Source organism: Musa acuminata, chromosome BXJ3-6 (assembly GCF_036884655.1).
Source record: "Musa acuminata AAA Group cultivar baxijiao chromosome BXJ3-6, Cavendish_Baxijiao_AAA, whole genome shotgun sequence".
Taxonomy (NCBI): domain Eukaryota; kingdom Viridiplantae; phylum Streptophyta; class Magnoliopsida; order Zingiberales; family Musaceae; genus Musa; species Musa acuminata.
The window spans coordinates 4912455-4931093 of record NC_088354.1 but is presented as its reverse complement, the minus strand read 5'-3'; the positions used below and the strand labels follow the sequence as shown (position 1 = coordinate 4931093).

Below are 18639 nucleotides of genomic sequence, written 5' to 3'. Positions count from 1 at the left end.
CTCCTTTTAGCTCAGTGAATTATTATCTTCATAATAATTTACTCGACTTATTGACTACGGACGTACTAGGCCACTATGTCATAATCCACAAACAATATAAAGAAATCTAATCCATTTGGACATGTTTGTCCTTAGTTACCGTATACCTATAGTCCCTCATCTATCTAATACCCCAGAGATCGTATACCAGGTATAGTACTGTCAGGCTCGCATGGTTTCTCCTTAAGTCCCGCTCTAATTGGATTCTCCTAGAGAACTCTTTCTCTCTCAATCTGAACGACTTTGGCTACGGATTTGTTTGAGTAAAAATATACGAGATATTCCTCTCATGACACCGAGAGCGGATGATCTTCTATCGACCCTCAATAGCCCTCGTAAGGTTGGCTACTACTCCCGATGACCGGCTATACTAGATCTTGAACTTTCAGACATATAAGTCCAGTATTAAAGAGTGGAATATTCATACAGGACATCCTCGGTATCTCAATTCTGAGGACCATATATACTACTAGGACAATAAAATCATTGTCTAACAATGAAATATCATTAACCATCTAACATTCTGTGAGCGGTTCAATCAGTAAACTCATTCTCCAATGAGTACCTGCACTATAACTCTTATGTCCCCACATGAGAAGCTATGAGACTAACCGCCTCCATCATATATATGGATATACAGTACACTAGTATGTCTGGTTATCTCGATGTCCCTCTTGAATAATCTATGATCGGAATTGTTTAGAATCTATGTTTAAAGGCAAATCGGTTTCATTATCGTGATCTTATCATGATCCGATTCTCATTGCACAGATCCATGGACATCACTATATATATATATATATATATATATATATATATATATATATATATATATATAAAGTGATAAAATATCAAATAATATAATAAACAAAAAAATACGTATTATGTCACATGTGTCATCATTCACGTGATTAGCTTGTAGGGCACCTATGACTATCACAAGGAAGTCAGCTTGAGTTGGCCATTTCTTTTTCAACGGGTCAATCATTTTTTCTTTACTAGGTCGATCATAGGGCACCTATGACTAGCATAAGGAAGTCAGCTTGGACCTCAAGTGAGGCAGCTTGAGTTGGTCATTTCTTTTTCAATGGGTTGATCATTTTTTCTTTACCAGGTCATTTTTTTCTTTTTTCTTTTTCAATGGTAGTCACTCTTGTCTCAACCTTTTGCGCATCTCCTCGCTCTTACTTGAGATCATTGCCTCCATGATAATATATTGGTTAGCCCTTTGGAGCACCTCGGGCATCGTCACCAGTGGCCTCTCTACCAATGACTAGAAAAAATGAGAGGGCTTAAGCCCAATTATGAAGGCCTATATAATAAACGATGGATGGGTTTCTTGTACGAATCTCGTTAGTGAATCAAACGACAAAGTCGAAAAATGTATTTTTTTCCTCTCATTTGCTTGAGTCTAATAAGCATTATCATCAATGTCCTCGAGTGTACATTATCGATGAAGTAGAACTCAAACTCCTTTGCCAACTAAGCAAAAGAGCCGACCAAGAGAGGTTTCAAGTGAATGTACCATTCTTATGTTGGGCCTCTTAACATTGTAAGGAAGGTGTGATATATCAGGGCATCCGAGGTGTCCTATAATGATATTTGGGCGTGGAAGGTGATAGTATACTCTATTGGGTCAATACTACCATCAAGGACCTCTAGTAATGGCAGGTGAAAGTTCATCGGGATTGACTCCTCCTAAATGTTTTGAGTGAGTGAGGACTGATCTAAGGTGGGATCAACCAAACTTTTTTCTCATGATTGTTGGAACTCTTGCTACATCTTTTCTAAGTATTGGTTCATTTGCCATAGTTAAATCTTCAAGGAGTCATCCCTCGAATCTGTTGATTTGGTCTCAGGTTGAGGCTGAGCACAACGATGATGTGGTGGTGCACTTTATTCCACGACTGGGGAGCGGGGCGCTCCCTCGGTCGGCAATTCTATAGGCCTAGGACAATCCTGAGATGTTGGCACCATGTGAAGCAAGGGAATCTCGACAGGTACTAAAGCTAGTAGATGTTGAGGTACTGATTGCGACCAAGATGATGGTGTTATTTGTTGGGCTAGCTGAGACAAGAGCGAGACAATAGCCTGCATCATGTCCGTTAGTGTCTATATTTGTTGGGTGAAATTCAAGAACACCTTGGTAGGGATAAACAAGTGGCTCAAGGTCATCCCTACGACGAATGGCCTAGGTCATTGAACAGACACCAGTACCGTGCCAGCGTTTGCATCGAAGTAGACACATCCACATGAGGGAAGGATGAGAGTTGCCCCATTGAGTAAAAGTGATATATGTCAAAGGTAGGGCCTCCTCATTAGAGCGTGTATTAGGAGAATTGACGGATGAACATTCCTGCAATATTAGGCCCTCATTTTAATATCAAAATATTAGGGAAAATCATTGTTGATGTCTGAGTTAACCCAATATAGTCTAAGCCTGATGGCATAAGAGAGTCTAAAGTGGTACTAACGTAAAGGTGTCAAGCTCCCGAGGTGTCGTTTGCACTAAGATCGATGTTAGGAAAAGTTTTCCGACATAATTCCTCTGACGCTCAAATTAATAATCGAGGTCTCTGATGAATATTAGAATTTTTTTTAAGAGAGCCCTCTCGACATCGTGTCAAGGATTATTTTTTATACCTGACCTTCGAGGGGATAACTTATAATCGTTTCAACATTTGCATCTTGACGTTTTGTCCATGTGGACAATAGGGGGAGATAGCCCCGAATAGTGCACTTTTGTCCACGTGGGCAAACGAGCGAGAGGTGACCTAAACCTTTTTCCTTCACGATAGCTTCTGCGTGATGCTTATGTGCCAAATGATGGTTGACCGTTAATATATTCCCTAATAGATTTGGATTTAGATAAGTTAATATCGATTTGATATTTTGTCCATTCATATTTTATTATTAAATAATATATTTTAATTAAATAAAATTAATGTTCTTACTATGTTTATAAAGTATTAAATAAATTAGAATACCAATTTACCGGTCAGAATTTGGAGGGATATATATGAAATTTTAGTTTTTTCCTGGATTTTTTTAAATACTCGTCTTAGGAATCTAAGAAAGTTCCAGAAAAGGTGCGACTTTAATCGCTGCGTGTGATTACTCACGAATCTTAAAGCAGCGTTACCTGGGTCGCCGTCACTGTTTCGACCCTCCTTAAATTGCTGCTCCTAGTGCATTCAGATCGGAGGAATCCCGATCTCGATCTCGACCGCTCTCGTCTACCCCTCCGTCTCCCCCTCCGCTTCCGCCTCTTCGTGTTCAGATGGTAAGAAGTCTCTCCTCCCCTCTAGATCTCGGCCTGTGAGATCTTTACCCCTTCGATTCCGAGTGCCGCTAGGGTTCTGATCCTCGGTGTTCCGAGGTCGCTCGTGTGTTCGTTGTTTGCCCCCTCACTCTCCGGATGGTCTCTTCTCAGGCACCGACACCCGTCACGAGCCCGGTTCCGATCCAGTGGTACCCGATGCTCTCCGCGCTGTTTCTCCTCGTTGGTCTCCTCGTCACTGCATCCTTCTTCATGTAAGCCTTCGCGTTCCCTCCCCTCTCTCCCTTTTTTCATTACATTCGATAGGAAAGCCGCATTCTCCATCACATTTATCAATTTAACCCATCAAAGATTGAACGGCATAGTAACAGATTGCACGAATATATGTATGCAACCTTCTTCCTCCGAGTATATATTTGCAGACATTAGGGTAATGCTCGTAACATAGCAATGGACTCAAAATTAGAATTTTAGCATGTGGATCATGTGTATGCTTCAAGCTTCTGGTGTGGAGTGCCTAATGAACTTGATCTACATAGGAATATTTGAATTGTTTGACTGCAAGAATTTTTTGGGAGATTTTCTTATTAGATAATTATTTTTGGGAGTTCAATAGTACACAAACACTACAAGCGAGAGGGCTTTATTTGATAAAGTAGTGTTTTTGGTCCGTCCGGAAGCTTGTGAAGCCTCATGTAAGCTCTTTGCAGGGATAAATGTCTCTCCATCTTACTCTGAGCACCTTTTTTATACCATCGCTTTGTTTCGGAGAGATATTAGCATTAGTATCATTGTCAAATTGACTGCAAGATTTCAGTACCTTTTCTATACCATCGCTATGTTCTGGAGAGATATTAGCATTAGTCTCATGTCAAATGTATAGTTTTGTTTGAACTTACATTTTTCTTTCAGTGGTACTAGATTGATATTAATACCCCAGTCCAATTAGTCCAACATCGAGTATGGGTGAAGTATCGCTTAGTATATGAATTATATGCAACCTATTCTCGTCTTCTTAGTACTCTTTTATCATGGGGTATAACCCACATGATTTTGGACTTGAGTTGCAAGTCAAATATGGTATTAGAACGACGAGCTTTTTTAATGTGTGGACCATGTTGGGATCTGTTGTTCATTCAGTGATACACTGATCCCAGGCATCATATCATGTTTGGCCTGATGAGAACATGACAATTCGATTTAGTCTCACAACTCGTACCATTAAGCTTTGATCATTACCCATCCTTAAAGAGCACCTTCTGATTATTGTTCCTTTAGGGCAATGCACATGTGGTTTCTAGCTTGGGTTGATAATAGGCTCAAATATTAGTTTTATATTATTGGTTATATATTCAATGTAGCACTCTGAAGAGCTTCAGTGGAATACTATTGCTCAGATGGATTGTTTTCCCTGATATTAAGTATAGACTCGTGCTAGGTTTTCAAACATGTTGCATCGACAATCTGGATTGTTTTGAATCATGTGGAAACATATACAGATGCTTAGATGTATTTATAGATCTGACACAGTAAAAGCGGAAGGATCGATGTGGATTTTCGATAACATACAACTCTACACTATTTTGGTGGTTGAGTTCATTTCTCTTGCTAATACATGACCACACATCAGCTACGAAGCTACTTCATCTACCAGGAGCCGCAGTCTGTTGAAGGAGGTTGTGAGTGCCGCCACGGCATCCACTTTCTTGGTAATTAAGAAAACACAATGATTTCCTATTTGAGCTATAAACTATCAGCACAGAGCATTAGTCTAATGTGTCTTCTGCCTGCTGCAGGGTTTTGGATCTCTATTCCTGCTCCTTGCTACCGGTGTTTATGTTTGAATTTAGGTTTGATATATATCCTCCAAATTTGTTGTTCACCGGAACATTCGGACAAGTTAAGCATGATTTAGTCGCATGTATTTGAAACTGAACGCCTAGTTAAAGAGTATTTTAGCACAAAGTAATGCAGCCTGATCGAGTGTAAGAGATTCTTGTGATGATTCTTTTGTTTCTTCTCCAGGTTGGCCAACACAGGCTGTTGTGAACCAACGACAGGTAAAGATGAGACTTACTCTATCAACACATACGCAGTTGCTAGTCAACATTTACTTTAGAATCTTAGAATTCAAATCATTATGTGGAAGTACAATGAAATTGACATGAAGCAGTGGGTGGCATCGCAAGTTACCTCCAAGATATGATTTTGATTAGAGTGGGCATCTGAAAATTGTCTCCCTTTTGTCTGCACCATTATGAGAAAAAGGGGGCATCTGAAAATTGTTGGCCTTTTGTCTGCACCATTACGAGGAAAACGATATCAAACTTCTCACCTCAAACGTAATTAATGTAACCAAAAAAAGAATTTGGTAAGAACGTGATGTACACATCAAAGTTGTACATGTCCGTATGGATAGTCACAAATTAGCAAACAGTATGAAAGCAATCGAGATCCTCTCAACTATATGTAGGGAGATAACAAGAAATGATGCGTGCTTCTATCATACAGATTGGTCGCCAGTGAGTGAGCCCTTCTTGAATATGTCATGCAAAAATTCTTTGGGACAACAAACTAGCACTAGTCATCTTCGTCATCTTCAGGAGGCAATGTCGAGCTGTTTGAGCACATACTGACGTTTTGAAGCTCCATCAGTTTCTCTTTAAGGTCACATGGATCTGAAAGTAAAAAGTCAGTAAGACTTATTGAGTAAAGAGCACTGTCTACTTATAGCATCTACTTGAAAGTTTTTTTCTGCAAACCAATGAGAAGAGTGGAAGAATGAAGTTGAAAAGATATATATATATATATATATATATATATATATATATATATATATATATATATATATATATATATATATATATATATATATATATATATATATATATATGATTAGAGAAAACAAACAAATAAAATCTATCATGTTCAATAAATACTTGAAAACATGAACTATTTGACTCTTAAATGTTTATGCACCATAAGTAAATTATTTACTGCCAAAAATATCCTACAATTAACTGAAATGCTATTGTTCGACACCCCGATGTGCAAAGAGAAGAATCATACAAAATCTTGATCTAAATCGTCCAAGGAGATAAATAGTCATGAATCTAATTTAGAGTACCTGCATGTATGACAATCAGGAAATCAGTTTTTTTTTTCAAATTTAGAGTAATATAGCCTGACAACACCAAGTGACTATTTTTATTTAAAGGTAAAGCAAAACTCTAATTAGTTTATATACTTACGACAAACTCAAAATGTATATAATGAATGATCAGGATGCAAGCATACTAAAATTCTGGTTATGCAATATATAAGAATTATCTTTCTTTATAGAATATTCAAAGAACCGAGGGACCTATGTACAAGATCAATGAATTTTGGCACGCATGCATATTACATGTAATCAACTTTGTGATCTGAAACCAAAAAGAAAAATGCTTCCAATTGAGTGTGCAACCATACACGAGGCAGACTTCAAATCTTCCACCATAATTTGACATTATAGTTCAAATGCATCCATGGTTTTGCAAACCAGTATTTGATAGCAAATATGCAAATACCACATAGTAAACTCTGACAGCTATACATACCTAAGCATCTCGGGTTGCTCCAGACAGCAATAGATGTTGATGTGCATATAGGTTCACACAAAGCTTTGGTATCTTCATGGTTCACATTCATGGCAAGCATCCATGAACCGATGGTGACATCCTCATTGTTAAACATTCTCAAACTGAAAAAGAAATCAGAATCAACATATCTATATTTTCAGTACAAAAAGATAAATAAAATGATTGAGCAGTCAAATTCCATAAAATAAATGGAAACATTATAGTAGCTGATAGTCACAAGTTATAACCATGCGGCATGCATCATGGAATTGATAAACAAGGGTCCCTAGGGTGCAAAGAGCAACGTTTTAAGTTTCTTTAAAGAAAAACAAGTTCATCCACTTCCATGCATAATGTATAGTCAATCTTGCTGGTCCCTAGACGTGAACAAAATATTCATCCTTCTCTAGGAATTTTAAATATCCTGTAAGGTTTGATACAATTTACATACTAACATAACAGCAAGAAAGCTTCTCTCAGCAGAAGAAAATATTATGAAAATATGCAAGAAAATTTGCTTATTTGTATCATTGCATACATTGGCTACTTAATCTGAATGCACAAAGGCAACCATCATATAATCATAAAAGGATATTTTAGGTTACGACGGATAGGCTGCTGACAACTACCTGGGAAAAAAAAGTCCTTATAAATTTGAGATTTTCTGGACAGGTCTGCACAGAGAAACGCCTAAACCACAAGGAAAAAACAATAATTTCTAGGACTCCACTACTATCATCAAACATGTCTTTGCCACAGCTTAGTATAAATACAAGCAAGATAAGTTTGCCTCCAAGCCACAGTTGCAAGTGCCTAGTACAGACACCCAATAAGAATAAATCACAAGAATTTAAGTAACATCTAATGTAGTACAGCATAAAATGACAGATTCTTGTCAAGCTAAGTCTCTGTGGTTTTTTACTTCTCAGCCTTATTTGGTTTACCCTTTAACCCATCTTGTGTTCTCACGTAAATGGATACACAATGTAAATTGCTAGACAAGATGCTATGTGCACTGTGATTTAACTTTTCTGGTAAATTTGTTTAATTATCAATAAATAAAAAGCTAATGAATTCACCGGCTGAGATAATAATTGTATTTGTATATGTTCTCTTTAATTTGTTCAGCAAATTAAATGAACATACAGGCCAGCTCCATATGCATATGAACAAATTTAGCTAAAACAAAGTCTACATAATTGAGGAAATAGCATATCTATTTTGGCAAGGGATATATACGCCACAACAAAGTATGCAATGATGATTGATTTACTTATTATCTGAATCCTCAAAAAAGCAGCATTGATGGAAATTTTTACCAGGCCACTGGATTTTGGATTTTTAAGTCTTGCCCCTTGGTTTTGGAAGTGGAAATATTAACTTCTGATCCTCAATGGATGGTTGCAATCACAAACACATATAACAAAAAGAAGCATGAAGAATTATAACATTGATGAAGCTTCCAACTAAGGCCCTCAAAAAAGCCATATTAGTGGGTTAAACTTTCTGGAAATTTTTAAATATGTATAAATTTCAAGATCCTAACATTTGTAACAACAGTATGAATTTAAACCAATAAATGATTAGCATCACCTGAAAAATTATAAGTATTGGTTTCTTTTACTACATTGTGCAAACATAAAGCAGAAAACTAATAACAGAAAATTAATTAATGATGTTTATCAAGAAAAGAATGGTCTTTTTTCTTAGACAAAACTTCGCGATAACGGATTAGTGAAACGCAAAAATTAAAGAAGGTAAAATATGATATGACTGACCTATCATTTCTTGCACTTGCCAAAGCAGCTACAATATCAGCAGAAAGAGCATATATCGGACCATGTGCATGTAGAAAGTATTCATTCCCAATCAAATGGCCTGAACTTTCAAACCTGCAATTATTATAAACAAAGTGCATTGAGGGGGGTACAGAAACATGGACTATTGCATAATACTAAAATGATGAAAACATAAAGAATTATTCTTCATTTACATTTACCATTTCATATTTCGGTCAGTGATAACTGGGCCTTTCTTCATGCAACCAATGTAAGTAAGACGATGTGCTCGATCCTTAGCAAGAAGAGTGGCAAGTCGATCTAATGAATATAAAATGAACAGGTTATATTAGACGAACATTTTCAGTAATACTCAAAACAGTCTAATTTACCTGGCCGCAAATAAATATCATCATCAGCTTTCACATAAAAGTCTGCATCAAAAAGGTTGAAAGCTGCTTTGAAAAATGCTACCCTAGAAAAAGAAACAGGATTAAAGATCACACTTTGTTGTAACAATAAAAATATACCAAAGATCACTGGCTCTCACGTCTTATAGGGCAACTTATAGTTATCTTCATCAGCATCTACAAACATGAAGTCATTGTGCGTCTCTACTTCTTTCCGCAGCACTGCCTTTTTCTTTGGATCCTTTGTCTGCCCAATCACAAATCTAAAAGCCAGTCCAGTAGCATGATCCAAACTGCCAAAAGACATCATAAGTAATATATCCACGATACATACATACATCAGAGTTACAAAATTAAGGATGATAGCAGTAGTGGTCCACAATACAAAAGCCGTGTATAGAAGTGTTAGGACATTATATCTCCTAAATTTTCTGCCAATGACTGAATTTTGTGACATAAAGCATTATGTGATTAAGGTCATTGGATATATTATATATGGTTCCCCTAAATTCATATAAGGCATTCATTGTAAATTGGGAGCAGTTCTCCACAAAATTTGATGCAGGAGCCAGTTGATTTTGTTGGTTGTTTTTGTATTATTCTATTATTCAGGGTTTCTTTTGCAATTGTAATTAGTCATCATGTAACAGCATCCTATATGTTTCTATGCCAGTTGCCACTTTTGGCAAAGATTAAAAAAAGGAAGCTAAGCTAAAAATAAAATATGATTGAAAAGATGTGACTGATTGTATATGTTTTTGAAGGAAGAAAACTAACCCCAATTGCAGATCTTATACTAAGGAAGATCATCTCTTATATACTATTCATGATCAATGATATATTTTACTTGATAGAAATATATGCACCATGTGTATCTCAAGTTGATGCGAAATAACTAGGGTGCATTAGTGATAGCTTTGCTCTATACAAGAAATTATATAAGCTAATCATGACAAAGGTAAACAGCAGACAAACATCAGTAAAGACTCGTAAGTCTTTATATGCAAACGGGAAAATCTTATTCATAACATATACTTGAAATTTATCTAAGCAGGACAACTTACTGCAAATATATTCATTTTTTTTCAACAGAAAATATTATTTCTTGTGTCTTTCTACATGGCAATCACTTGTCGTTTTGTTAGGCCTCAAATCATCAAATGTGATCATTGATTTTTCATAATTGATTTCCATGTCTACGAAAGATATCCATTCCCTGATGGATGCTTATTTAAGAACAAAAGTCCGAACTCAGAAGGTCAGTGAAATTGTTCGTTCAAAGGACAATCGATTTCAAGACATGCAAGGACTACACCAAAATTAATCTCTCTTTGTTTCCTTTTAATTCGACACTTGTTACGAGATGTCTCAATGGCCTTTCTTGCCTCACATCGTCAAAAACTCATCTTCAAGTAGCAGTGTCTACCAGCAACGACAATTCCAGTTAAAGCACCGTAGAAAAACCCATCTAAACCTTCTTTTCTTGATCTACATTTAGATCTAGTATTCCATCGGCTCAAGATTCAAGATCGTAAAATATCCTTAGACCTCAAAATACTCTATCCTTAACCACATGTAAACCTGGTGGTCTATCAGCTCAAAATTCAAGATCACAGCTTAGATATCGAGTAAAGAGGCACAAACGATCGGATCAGAAACAGATCTCACCGAGACAAGGCGTCAGGATCACGAGGGAACCAGGTATACCGAAGCGCAGCCCGACGATCGGAGGAAGAGAACCCTGTGAGGACCCCGACGACCCCAATCACCTTGGGCCTCGCCGCCACGCCCTCCTCGGGCCGGCCGGTGGCGGCGAGGGACTTGGATCGGAAGGTACGGAGGGTGTCCTCGGCGCGGCCGCAGCGGAAGACCGTGACGATGCGCGGGGGTCGGCGGATGGCGGCGGCGGCGAACGCGATCCCAGCGATGCCGACGATGAGACAGACGGCGGAGAGGATGACCAGGATGAGGAGGGCGCGGCGGGGTGGGTGCGGCGAGGACGGGGTTAGGAAGGGGGAGGGCCTGGGCGGCGGCTTCCTCCTCTTCTTGATTAGCTCTTCGTCGTCATCGTCGTCGAAATAGGGACTGGAGTGGTGGTACTGTGGCATCACTGTGATTAACCAATAACCAAAGAGAGAGGGAGAGCTGTAGTGTGTCCGTGAGCGAGAGAGAGAGAGAGAGACAGAGAAGTGGCTGCTGGTAATAAGGCGGAGTCGAGTCTTCTCTACGCATTACACACGTTGGACTTCGGACCGAATTCAGGTGGCAAGTTCGGGCGGGTGAATCGCAGTTGACCGAGTCGATCCGACCCGACCACGTCGACCGACCTTCTCTGCTTGAGGTCCGAATTAAGAAGAAATTATATGAAAATTATTATCAGAATTAAAAAAAATTAATGATTTTTTTCTTGATCAAATTCAAACTGTTTTAAATACATGATTGAACTATCTGATTTCACCAATTAATGATAGAATGAAAAAATATATTATAAAAAACCAATTTGCAAACTAAATTAAAACTGTTTATTTGAAATCTCACGGCACAGAAAAACTAAGTGGTATACATGTAAGGATTAAATTTATACTTATAATGTCCTTATATGGATTACTGAATTGAGATTATTGAATTCAATTGTGAGGTCTTTAAAATGTTGTTTGGCATGGTTTGTCAAATCATGCAGATGTTTTGACTGGTGATACAATGATCCTAACAACAGTTTTGATGAACCTGAAAACCGACTTTTACATTGAGATTAATCAACAGTTTAAATAAGTATTACCATTACCCTCTAAATTGGAGTGAAACTGGAATCATTTTTGCAATCAGATAGATAATAATACTCTTTGCTAGCTAAAAGAGGATATTCTGATTCTGTCTGATTACAAAAATGCTACCATAAGTGTGATGCTAGCATGATAGTAACATCACGCTTACGAGTGAATTGCATAGCCCTATTTCTTTTTCTAATTTTGTTTGAATGATGCCTCCCTAAAGGTGCATGGATCTTGATAGTTAACTGTTTTACTCTTATACTATCATACAATTGCGACAGCAACAATTAATTAATGATTACAAAATATTATTGGTATCATAAACTAATTGCTGCTATCACAATTGTACACTACTAGCATAAGAGTAAAACATCAAGATCCAATTCACTCAAAATGCTGCATGCGACTTCTGTTCTTGTATGGCAGAATGCAAAGTGTTATTCAGGGTTATGGAGGTATGAGGAAGCCTGATTTTGATCAGGGGGATATCTTATGTTTCTCCATGCCTTTGATGATCATCCATTATTTCCCACACTCAGAAATGCCTGAAAAGTTAGGGAAAAGGAATCCAATTTGAGCTTACCTGTATCATTGGATAGATACAATCTTTTTTGTGCATCTATATTGTGTTGCCTCGATTTAAAATAACCATTCCCCCGATTTTTATATATCCTCAAATCTGGAAATTTCTCTGAATCAGGATGCAACCATCTCGGGCTTGAACTCTGTAAAGAAAACCAGGCTAAACTCTGCCACAGCAAGAGACCAATCTGCTATTTATTGGTCAAGCACATCAGATAATGTTCCTCATTTCAGTGCCTTTTCCACGTCATCGGGCCATTGGGTAAGCCCTGTCAGTGAGCTTGCTGGGACAAACACTGCCAGTTCCTTGCTATCCAGGATCCATGTCATAAGATGTACCAGGAAGAATAGTTTCTTTTGCACACGATGCAACCATCAGGCACAACAGGACAGGAGATGTTCAGGCTTGTTGTCACGTAGAAAAGCAAGTCCCTGGGCTATGTTCAAAAAGAATTTGGTATCAGATAATTCATAGAAGTTGAGTCTTTGTCATTCCAAATGAATATTTGGTCTTCTAGGCGTCATGTAACGGTATACAATATGACAATAATCCAGGCAGCCCCAACAATAATCATGTTACAATGACAAAGTTGGCTAAGAATTTTGAACCTGCACAAAATTGAAATTGGTTAGATTTCTCTTCCTCTACAGTGGATTGATGGGGCAAGGAATGGCCAATAACACTAAAATCAAATTGACAGTGTGTTAGTTAAAATAAAGAGTGGAGAATATCCAACAAAGTTTCAAACTAAAAAACGGAAAAATAATTTAAGCTTAAACTTACCTCTCTAGTGAACTTCCTCTTTCTTGTTCCATGCATATTGTCAGAGAACCTTGACATCTACTGAGGTCTGATCAAGATTGCACTTGTATACATTACTAGAATTTCCCTCACTTATCTTATTGGCTTAGAAAATTTATCAGTGGCAAACTCTAATTTGTGCTGCACCATTTGCCATTTAAGAAAAGCATCTTATTTCTCAGATGACACCTTGCCTGATACAACTGCTTTATGAGTATCCAGGACCTCTTTCAGAAGCAATTGCTTCACTTTATCAGCTTTGTTGATTGTTTCCAAATGTTTGCCGTTTCTTCTGCAGCAATTCTTTTTAACTTTTTTACCCTCTTTAGTGCATCCTTCACTTTGTTTTCTACTCAAGGCCAGAAGAAGTAATTGGACCTGTAAAAAGCTAAAACATGTATAAGAAAACTAGGGAAGTTCAGGCAGATCAGCAAGAAAACAGGCACATGCAAGTGGAAAAGTACATCCTGCATGGGTCACCAGGGAAAAGAAATTATGAACTAATGGAAAAGGCATAATGAAGGAAAAAGACTATTCCTGACAATGATAAACCATAATGTCCCAACCATAGGTCTTCAACTGCCTCACTAGCTAATCCAATAGCAAACAAATAAGCACATATGCTAATCCCAACTTGAATATACATAGCTAGAACCATTTTCTTCACATGAACCAGATTGCCATAGCAAAAGTTTTCTGCATCTTGTTCCTCAAATCCAGTACTTCAGTTGATTATTGATCCTGAAGAGTAGTTTAGGATCAATCCATCTTATTATCTGTCGTACATGCATTCAAAAACAAGCACGTACATGCATGAGTGCACGCATGCGTACACACACCCACACACATGCTCACACGAGCACAAGACACTCTCAGACACACCATGCACACTCAAGCACGTGCGCGCACACACAGTAGAGGTCTTCAGACGGTGTCAGTATACCATAGTTTGTGTTTTCGAACTTCTAGGACTCATTGTTTGGTTATTTTCCTCACATCTTCAACCATACTAATTCAATCTACAGTATATCCTTCCTATGTTTTTGAACTTCTAGGACTCCATTATTTGGTTCTCCTCCCTCACGTCATCAACCATACTAATTGAATCTTACATCTTCCGCCTACCTGTTGCCGGTCTACATGCAATTATAATTATGTGAGTCGTGATAATTGTAATTTGAATAAGATGATGTTGGATTCAGGCATATCAATGCACAATAAATGCTGGCATCTATTTTCAACAAACAAAGAAAAGGAGCTTAATTTCCATGTTGTTTCACAGTGTGATTTCAGATCACGAACTTGAATAATAAGAGGCTGCAATTCAAGGCCTTGCACATCTCAGAATTTCTGCAGGTCAAAATTTCCATTGATTGTCAAAGAATATGTTCAACGTGATGCCATGTACTTTCCTTAAGTCAGTTATTGAAAGTCTATGGAAAAAGGTGAGACCTATAACAGGTGATGAAGCGCATCAGGTTTGCTTGGTCTTGCCACTATGAAGAGTGAGGTTTCCTTCTGGTTTGCAACCTTTCCATCAATTTGTTATAGGTTGCAATGTTTGGTATAAATCCAGCATCCAGCATCTCATTGACAACACATTCACCCTCTCTTTTTCTCCCCTCTCTTGAGAATCCATGAGCCAGTATGCTGAGCATCACACTGTCAGGCTTTAAACCCTTTTTTGATGCCAAGACTCTCAATCGGTTTGCATCCAAAGTCCTTCCAACATCACAAAGTGTTTCCAAAAGAGTGTTGCAGGTAATGGTGTCAGGAACCATCCCTTCCTGCAGCATTCTTTCCATCAAACCATACGCTTCATCTATCTTGCCTGAGCTTCTCAATCCCTCGATTAAAGTAGTGCAGGTCACGTTGCTCGAAAATTTGCCCTCCTTCCACAAAGAATATACCACTTCCAAGGCTCTTTCTGAACTTCTCTTGTTACACAGTGCCTCGACCAAATGAAAGCAATCAAACCCCTGAGGAACAGCTCCTTTCTTCAATAATTCCATCAAAAGCTGACTTGCTTCCTCAGTTTTGCCCTCTCTACAAAGACCATTCAGAAGAATCTCACAAGTAGCAACCGAAAACCCACAACCCAGATCAAGCATCTCCCTAGCAACCCCAATTCCCTCTTTAAATCTCTTCTGCGTGAAGAAGCCTTTTATGAGAGTATTGAAACTGACCACGTTCGGCTCGCATCCCCTCGCCCTCATCTCTCGGAACCAATCCAGTGCCGAATCGAGGTCCGAGCATCGGAGGCAGCTGCTGATCAAGATGTTGAAGGTGAAAGAGTCCGGCTTGACACGATCCTTGAGCATTGTCTTATACAAGTCGACGGCTTTCTGATGCTCCCGCTGCCGAGCGAAGCCGTTGATCAGGGCGTTGTAGAGCGCGGTGCTGGGGCGGCCGTCGACGGACTTCCGGGCGTCTTCGAAGGCGGAGATGGCATCGTTGAGGTGGCCGGCGCGGCAGAAGGCGTGGATGGCGAAGCGGAAGGTGGGCTCGAGGCGAGGGCAGGCGAAAATGCCATCGGCGCAGGGGCAGGGGTGGGCGACCATATGCCCAAGGAGGAGACGCAAGGGACCGAGCCGGTCAGTGACGGCGAGGGTGCGCGTCATCCACTCGTAGGTTGAGTGGTCGTGGCGGAAGGAGTCGACGCCGGCGGCCCAGAGGAACACGTGGAGGTCGTAGGGGGCGTAGGCGGGGTGATGGCGGATGCGGCGGCGCAGGAGGCGGAGGAGTTCGGCGGGGGTGAAGGAGGGCTGAAGCTGGGACTCCAAGAAGCGGGCAAGGCGGGACGGGGCGATGGCAGCGGAGAGGGAGAGCGTCGGTAGATGAACTGCGGAGGCGACGGCGGAGGGGGAGGAGGGGTCGAAGACGGAGGAGAGATCGAAGAGCGCGGCACGATTGGGGCTTGGATTACGGTCCGGGTTTTGGCGTAGAGCGGCGAGGGCGGAGACGGAAGGGAGGGACTTGGAGAGCCGCCTCGAAGCCATGGGAAAAGGGCCTCCTCTGCCGCGCAATAATTTCCATACGATGGTAATGATCCATGACCCACTTGCTTTGAGATGCGTGCCGCTGATCGGTTTAGTATTTGGCCGAGTTTGGGGATATTCCAATGGGTTCGGATCCGAGTTAACGGATCTGAAGCGTGTCGAAACCTATTTCCTCGGATAACAAGTGGAGAAGTTACTCTACTGCATTCGGTAGAAAACTTGTCGGATTCAGGTGTGCAGGCGACAAGGATCCGTCACGTCCCCACACGGACCACACCACCTACACACCACCCAAACCACGTGGGTCACCATGACCACCATGTGCCCTCCCGAGGCCTTCCGAACCATGCATGGGTATCGCTGGAGGCCGTCTCCTTCCTCGCATCGCTCTATAAATGCCACAGTACAAGGCTGATATGAGAAGCATGGAGTTCGAGATGGTCATGGAGAACGTCCACCTGATGGCCATCATCCCATCCTGATGGACTTCTCGGAGGAGGTGGAGAAGGTGGCCAGTGCCCCTGCCCGCGCCAACGTCCGCGACCGCAGGGCCATGGCTTCCACCCCGGCCGACGTCAAGGAGATCCCCGGTGCGCTGGTGTTTGAGATCGACATGCCCGGGGCCAAGTCAGGCAAGATGAAGGTCCAGGTGGAGGACGACAACACCCTGGTCATCAGCGGGCGGCGGCGCCGAGCGAGGAGCAAGGAAGCCAAGTACCAGCGCATGGAGCGGCGGATGGGCAAGTTCGTGCGCAAGTTCCCGTTGCCAGAGGACGCCGACCTCGACGCCATCACGGCGGCGCTCCAGGACGGCGTGCTCGCCGTCAGGGTGGGGAAGAAGCCGCCACCGGAGCCGAAGACCATCGAGGTCAAGGTTGGTGGGCCGTCCCGGCTTAAGACGCCGCATGGATAACTTGCAGTGTATCAAAAGGGAGAAGAGGTGTTATAAATGGTGTGACGATGTGGACACTCTTTTTCTGTGTGTTTTTTTGGTGTATATGTGCATGGATATCGAGAAACCATACAAAATCCAGATGCCAATGCCACACTTGCTGGATTTCTGCACATTGACACAGATGCTTGCCTGAATACAATATATAAAGAGAGAGATGGCAATTGTCTGTGTTTCTTCGAGAATGAAACAATTATACAACTAAAGCAAAATCCAGAGAGAGAGAGAGAGAGAGAGTACATGGATTTATTTCCATCTTAGAGGCTTTCAATGCTTGCAGTTTGCACGCTTCCTAGAGAAGTTCTTTCCGTATCGATGACCAAAAAGCTCTAATAACATGACGCAAACATATGATTGTTTCAAGAGCTGATTGGTGGATCTTTAACAATCAATTGTTAGAAACTTTAACAATTAAATATAGATCAAACAAATATTTTATAGAACCAACAAATCGAACATGCTTTATATATCCAAAATAAGATTTTAAAATATTTTTATATAAATATTTTAAATCCATAATAATATACATGAAATCCTATAATAATTAAGAAACATATTAATACGAAAACGTACTTGATGAATCCATTAAAGTATTTTCTGAATTAATCGGTGATTTGACCTATTGCAGAGTATCTATAAGAACTTTAGATTTTTCTTTGACGGGTGAAGAAAAACTTCATTCGATACTACAACTGGGGACCATAACCCTATTTATATTCATAACCGATAAATCTACAATTATGATTGTATTCATATTTGATAAATCTGTAATTATGCCTCAAGAGTTTCATATTCCTAATTTATTTCATCGTATCCACACAATTAATTTTCATAATAATTATATCCCTTTATCAAATAACTTTACTTTAATTAGATCACTTTAATTTTGACTAATTAAAATAATAACTTAACATATTTAATTATAAATGTATGACTCTTAAAATTCTAACAATCTCCCACTAGATCACATATGTATCCATATAAATATACTATACTTGATGAGCTCAAAACTATTATCATTATTAAACATGACATAATCTCATTTGTTAATCATATTAATATAAGATCAAAGTGATCTTCGCTATATCAATCATAGCTAAACCCATCAATGATCACTAATATTAATATAACCAAATGAAATAGATCAATTATGAAATATGTAGCATGAAAATTACATGAATGTGATACGTACATATCGATTTTTAACTTGTCTAACTTTATCTTTATGAGATCATTAATAATTTTAATAGTCATAATGTACAAAGTATAATAAACTAAAGCTTTATTTCTATTCAGAAAATATCTATACAAATATAACATACAACAAACATATGATAGACTCCTACTAAATTAAAGTTTTTTCAAATTCTGATATACCTATATGAGCAATATGCTCACGAAAGACC

The 18639-nt window shown here is 39.5% G+C and overlaps 4 protein-coding genes across 8 annotated transcripts; 2 read left to right on the top strand and 2 right to left on the bottom strand.

Moving 5' to 3' along the window:
• The first annotated feature begins 3187 nt into the window (after window positions 1-3187).
• Window positions 3188-5284, top strand: LOC135641315 (uncharacterized). The gene is made up of 4 exons (XM_065156649.1): window positions 3188-3322; window positions 3473-3573; window positions 4950-5028; window positions 5116-5284. The coding sequence occupies exons 1-4, from the start codon at window positions 3320-3322 to the stop codon at window positions 5161-5163; spliced, it is 231 nt and encodes a 76-aa protein (XP_065012721.1). The 5' UTR covers window positions 3188-3319; the 3' UTR covers window positions 5164-5284.
• LOC135641314 (probable beta-1,3-galactosyltransferase 12) lies at window positions 5115-11239 on the bottom strand. Of its 3 annotated transcripts, XR_010497722.1 has the most exons (8): window positions 10796-11239; window positions 9268-9420; window positions 9110-9192; window positions 8939-9038; window positions 8718-8831; window positions 6919-7061; window positions 5829-5997; window positions 5115-5616 (listed from the first exon to the last, which is right to left on the bottom strand). XR_010497722.1 is itself a non-coding variant. In XM_065156647.1 (7 exons), the coding sequence occupies exons 1-7, from the start codon at window positions 11233-11235 to the stop codon at window positions 5900-5902; spliced, it is 1131 nt and encodes a 376-aa protein (XP_065012719.1). In that variant the 5' UTR covers window positions 11236-11239; the 3' UTR covers window positions 5638-5899. The 3 variants fall into 3 exon arrangements, 2 of the variants coding, with proteins under 2 accessions (XP_065012719.1, XP_065012720.1); XM_065156647.1 differs by lacking the exon at window positions 5115-5616 and having other exon boundaries at window positions 5638-5997; XM_065156648.1 differs by lacking the exons at window positions 5115-5616; window positions 5829-5997 and adding an exon at window positions 6418-6446.
• Window positions 11240-13519: 2280 nt separating this feature from the next.
• LOC103987028 (pentatricopeptide repeat-containing protein At2g36240) lies at window positions 13520-16296 on the bottom strand. 3 transcript variants are annotated; one of them, XM_065156644.1, is made up of 2 exons: window positions 14735-16296; window positions 13520-13660 (listed from the first exon to the last, which is right to left on the bottom strand). In XM_065156644.1, the coding sequence occupies exon 1, from the start codon at window positions 16279-16281 to the stop codon at window positions 14779-14781; it is 1503 nt and encodes a 500-aa protein (XP_065012716.1). In that variant the 5' UTR covers window positions 16282-16296; the 3' UTR covers window positions 13520-13660; window positions 14735-14778. The 3 variants fall into 3 exon arrangements, with proteins under 3 accessions (XP_065012716.1, XP_065012717.1, XP_065012718.1); XM_065156645.1 differs by having other exon boundaries at window positions 13537-13670; XM_065156646.1 differs by lacking the exon at window positions 13520-13660 and adding an exon at window positions 13684-14632.
• A 421-nt stretch (window positions 16297-16717) lies between these two features.
• LOC103988244 (17.9 kDa class II heat shock protein-like) lies at window positions 16718-17263 on the top strand. The gene has a single exon (XM_009406798.3). It carries the CDS (start codon window positions 16763-16765, stop codon window positions 17192-17194), a length of 432 nt encoding a protein of 143 aa, XP_009405073.2. The 5' UTR covers window positions 16718-16762; the 3' UTR covers window positions 17195-17263.
• The last annotated feature ends 1376 nt before the right edge of the window (window positions 17264-18639 follow it).

Coding starts and splice junctions, on each gene's coding strand:
- LOC135641315 (XM_065156649.1), top strand. Junction 3,574..4,949: donor GTCACTGCATCCTTCTTCAT/GTAAGCCTTCGC, acceptor ACCACACATCAG/CTACGAAGCTACTTCATCTA. Junction 5,029..5,115: donor CCACGGCATCCACTTTCTTG/GTAATTAAGAAA, acceptor TGCCTGCTGCAG/GGTTTTGGATCTCTATTCCT.
- LOC135641314 (XM_065156647.1), bottom strand. CDS start 11,235: ATGCCACAGTACCACCACTCCAGTCCCTATTTCGACGACGATGACGAC. Junction 9,039..9,109: donor TGATATTTATTTGCGGCCAG/GTAAATTAGACT, acceptor TATATTCATTAG/ATCGACTTGCCACTCTTCTT. Junction 5,998..6,918: donor GAGCAACCCGAGATGCTTAG/GTATGTATAGCT, acceptor TTTTACTTTCAG/ATCCATGTGACCTTAAAGAG.
- LOC103987028 (XM_065156644.1), bottom strand. CDS start 16,281: ATGGCTTCGAGGCGGCTCTCCAAGTCCCTCCCTTCCGTCTCCGCCCTC.
- LOC103988244 (XM_009406798.3), top strand. CDS start 16,763: ATGGACTTCTCGGAGGAGGTGGAGAAGGTGGCCAGTGCCCCTGCCCGC.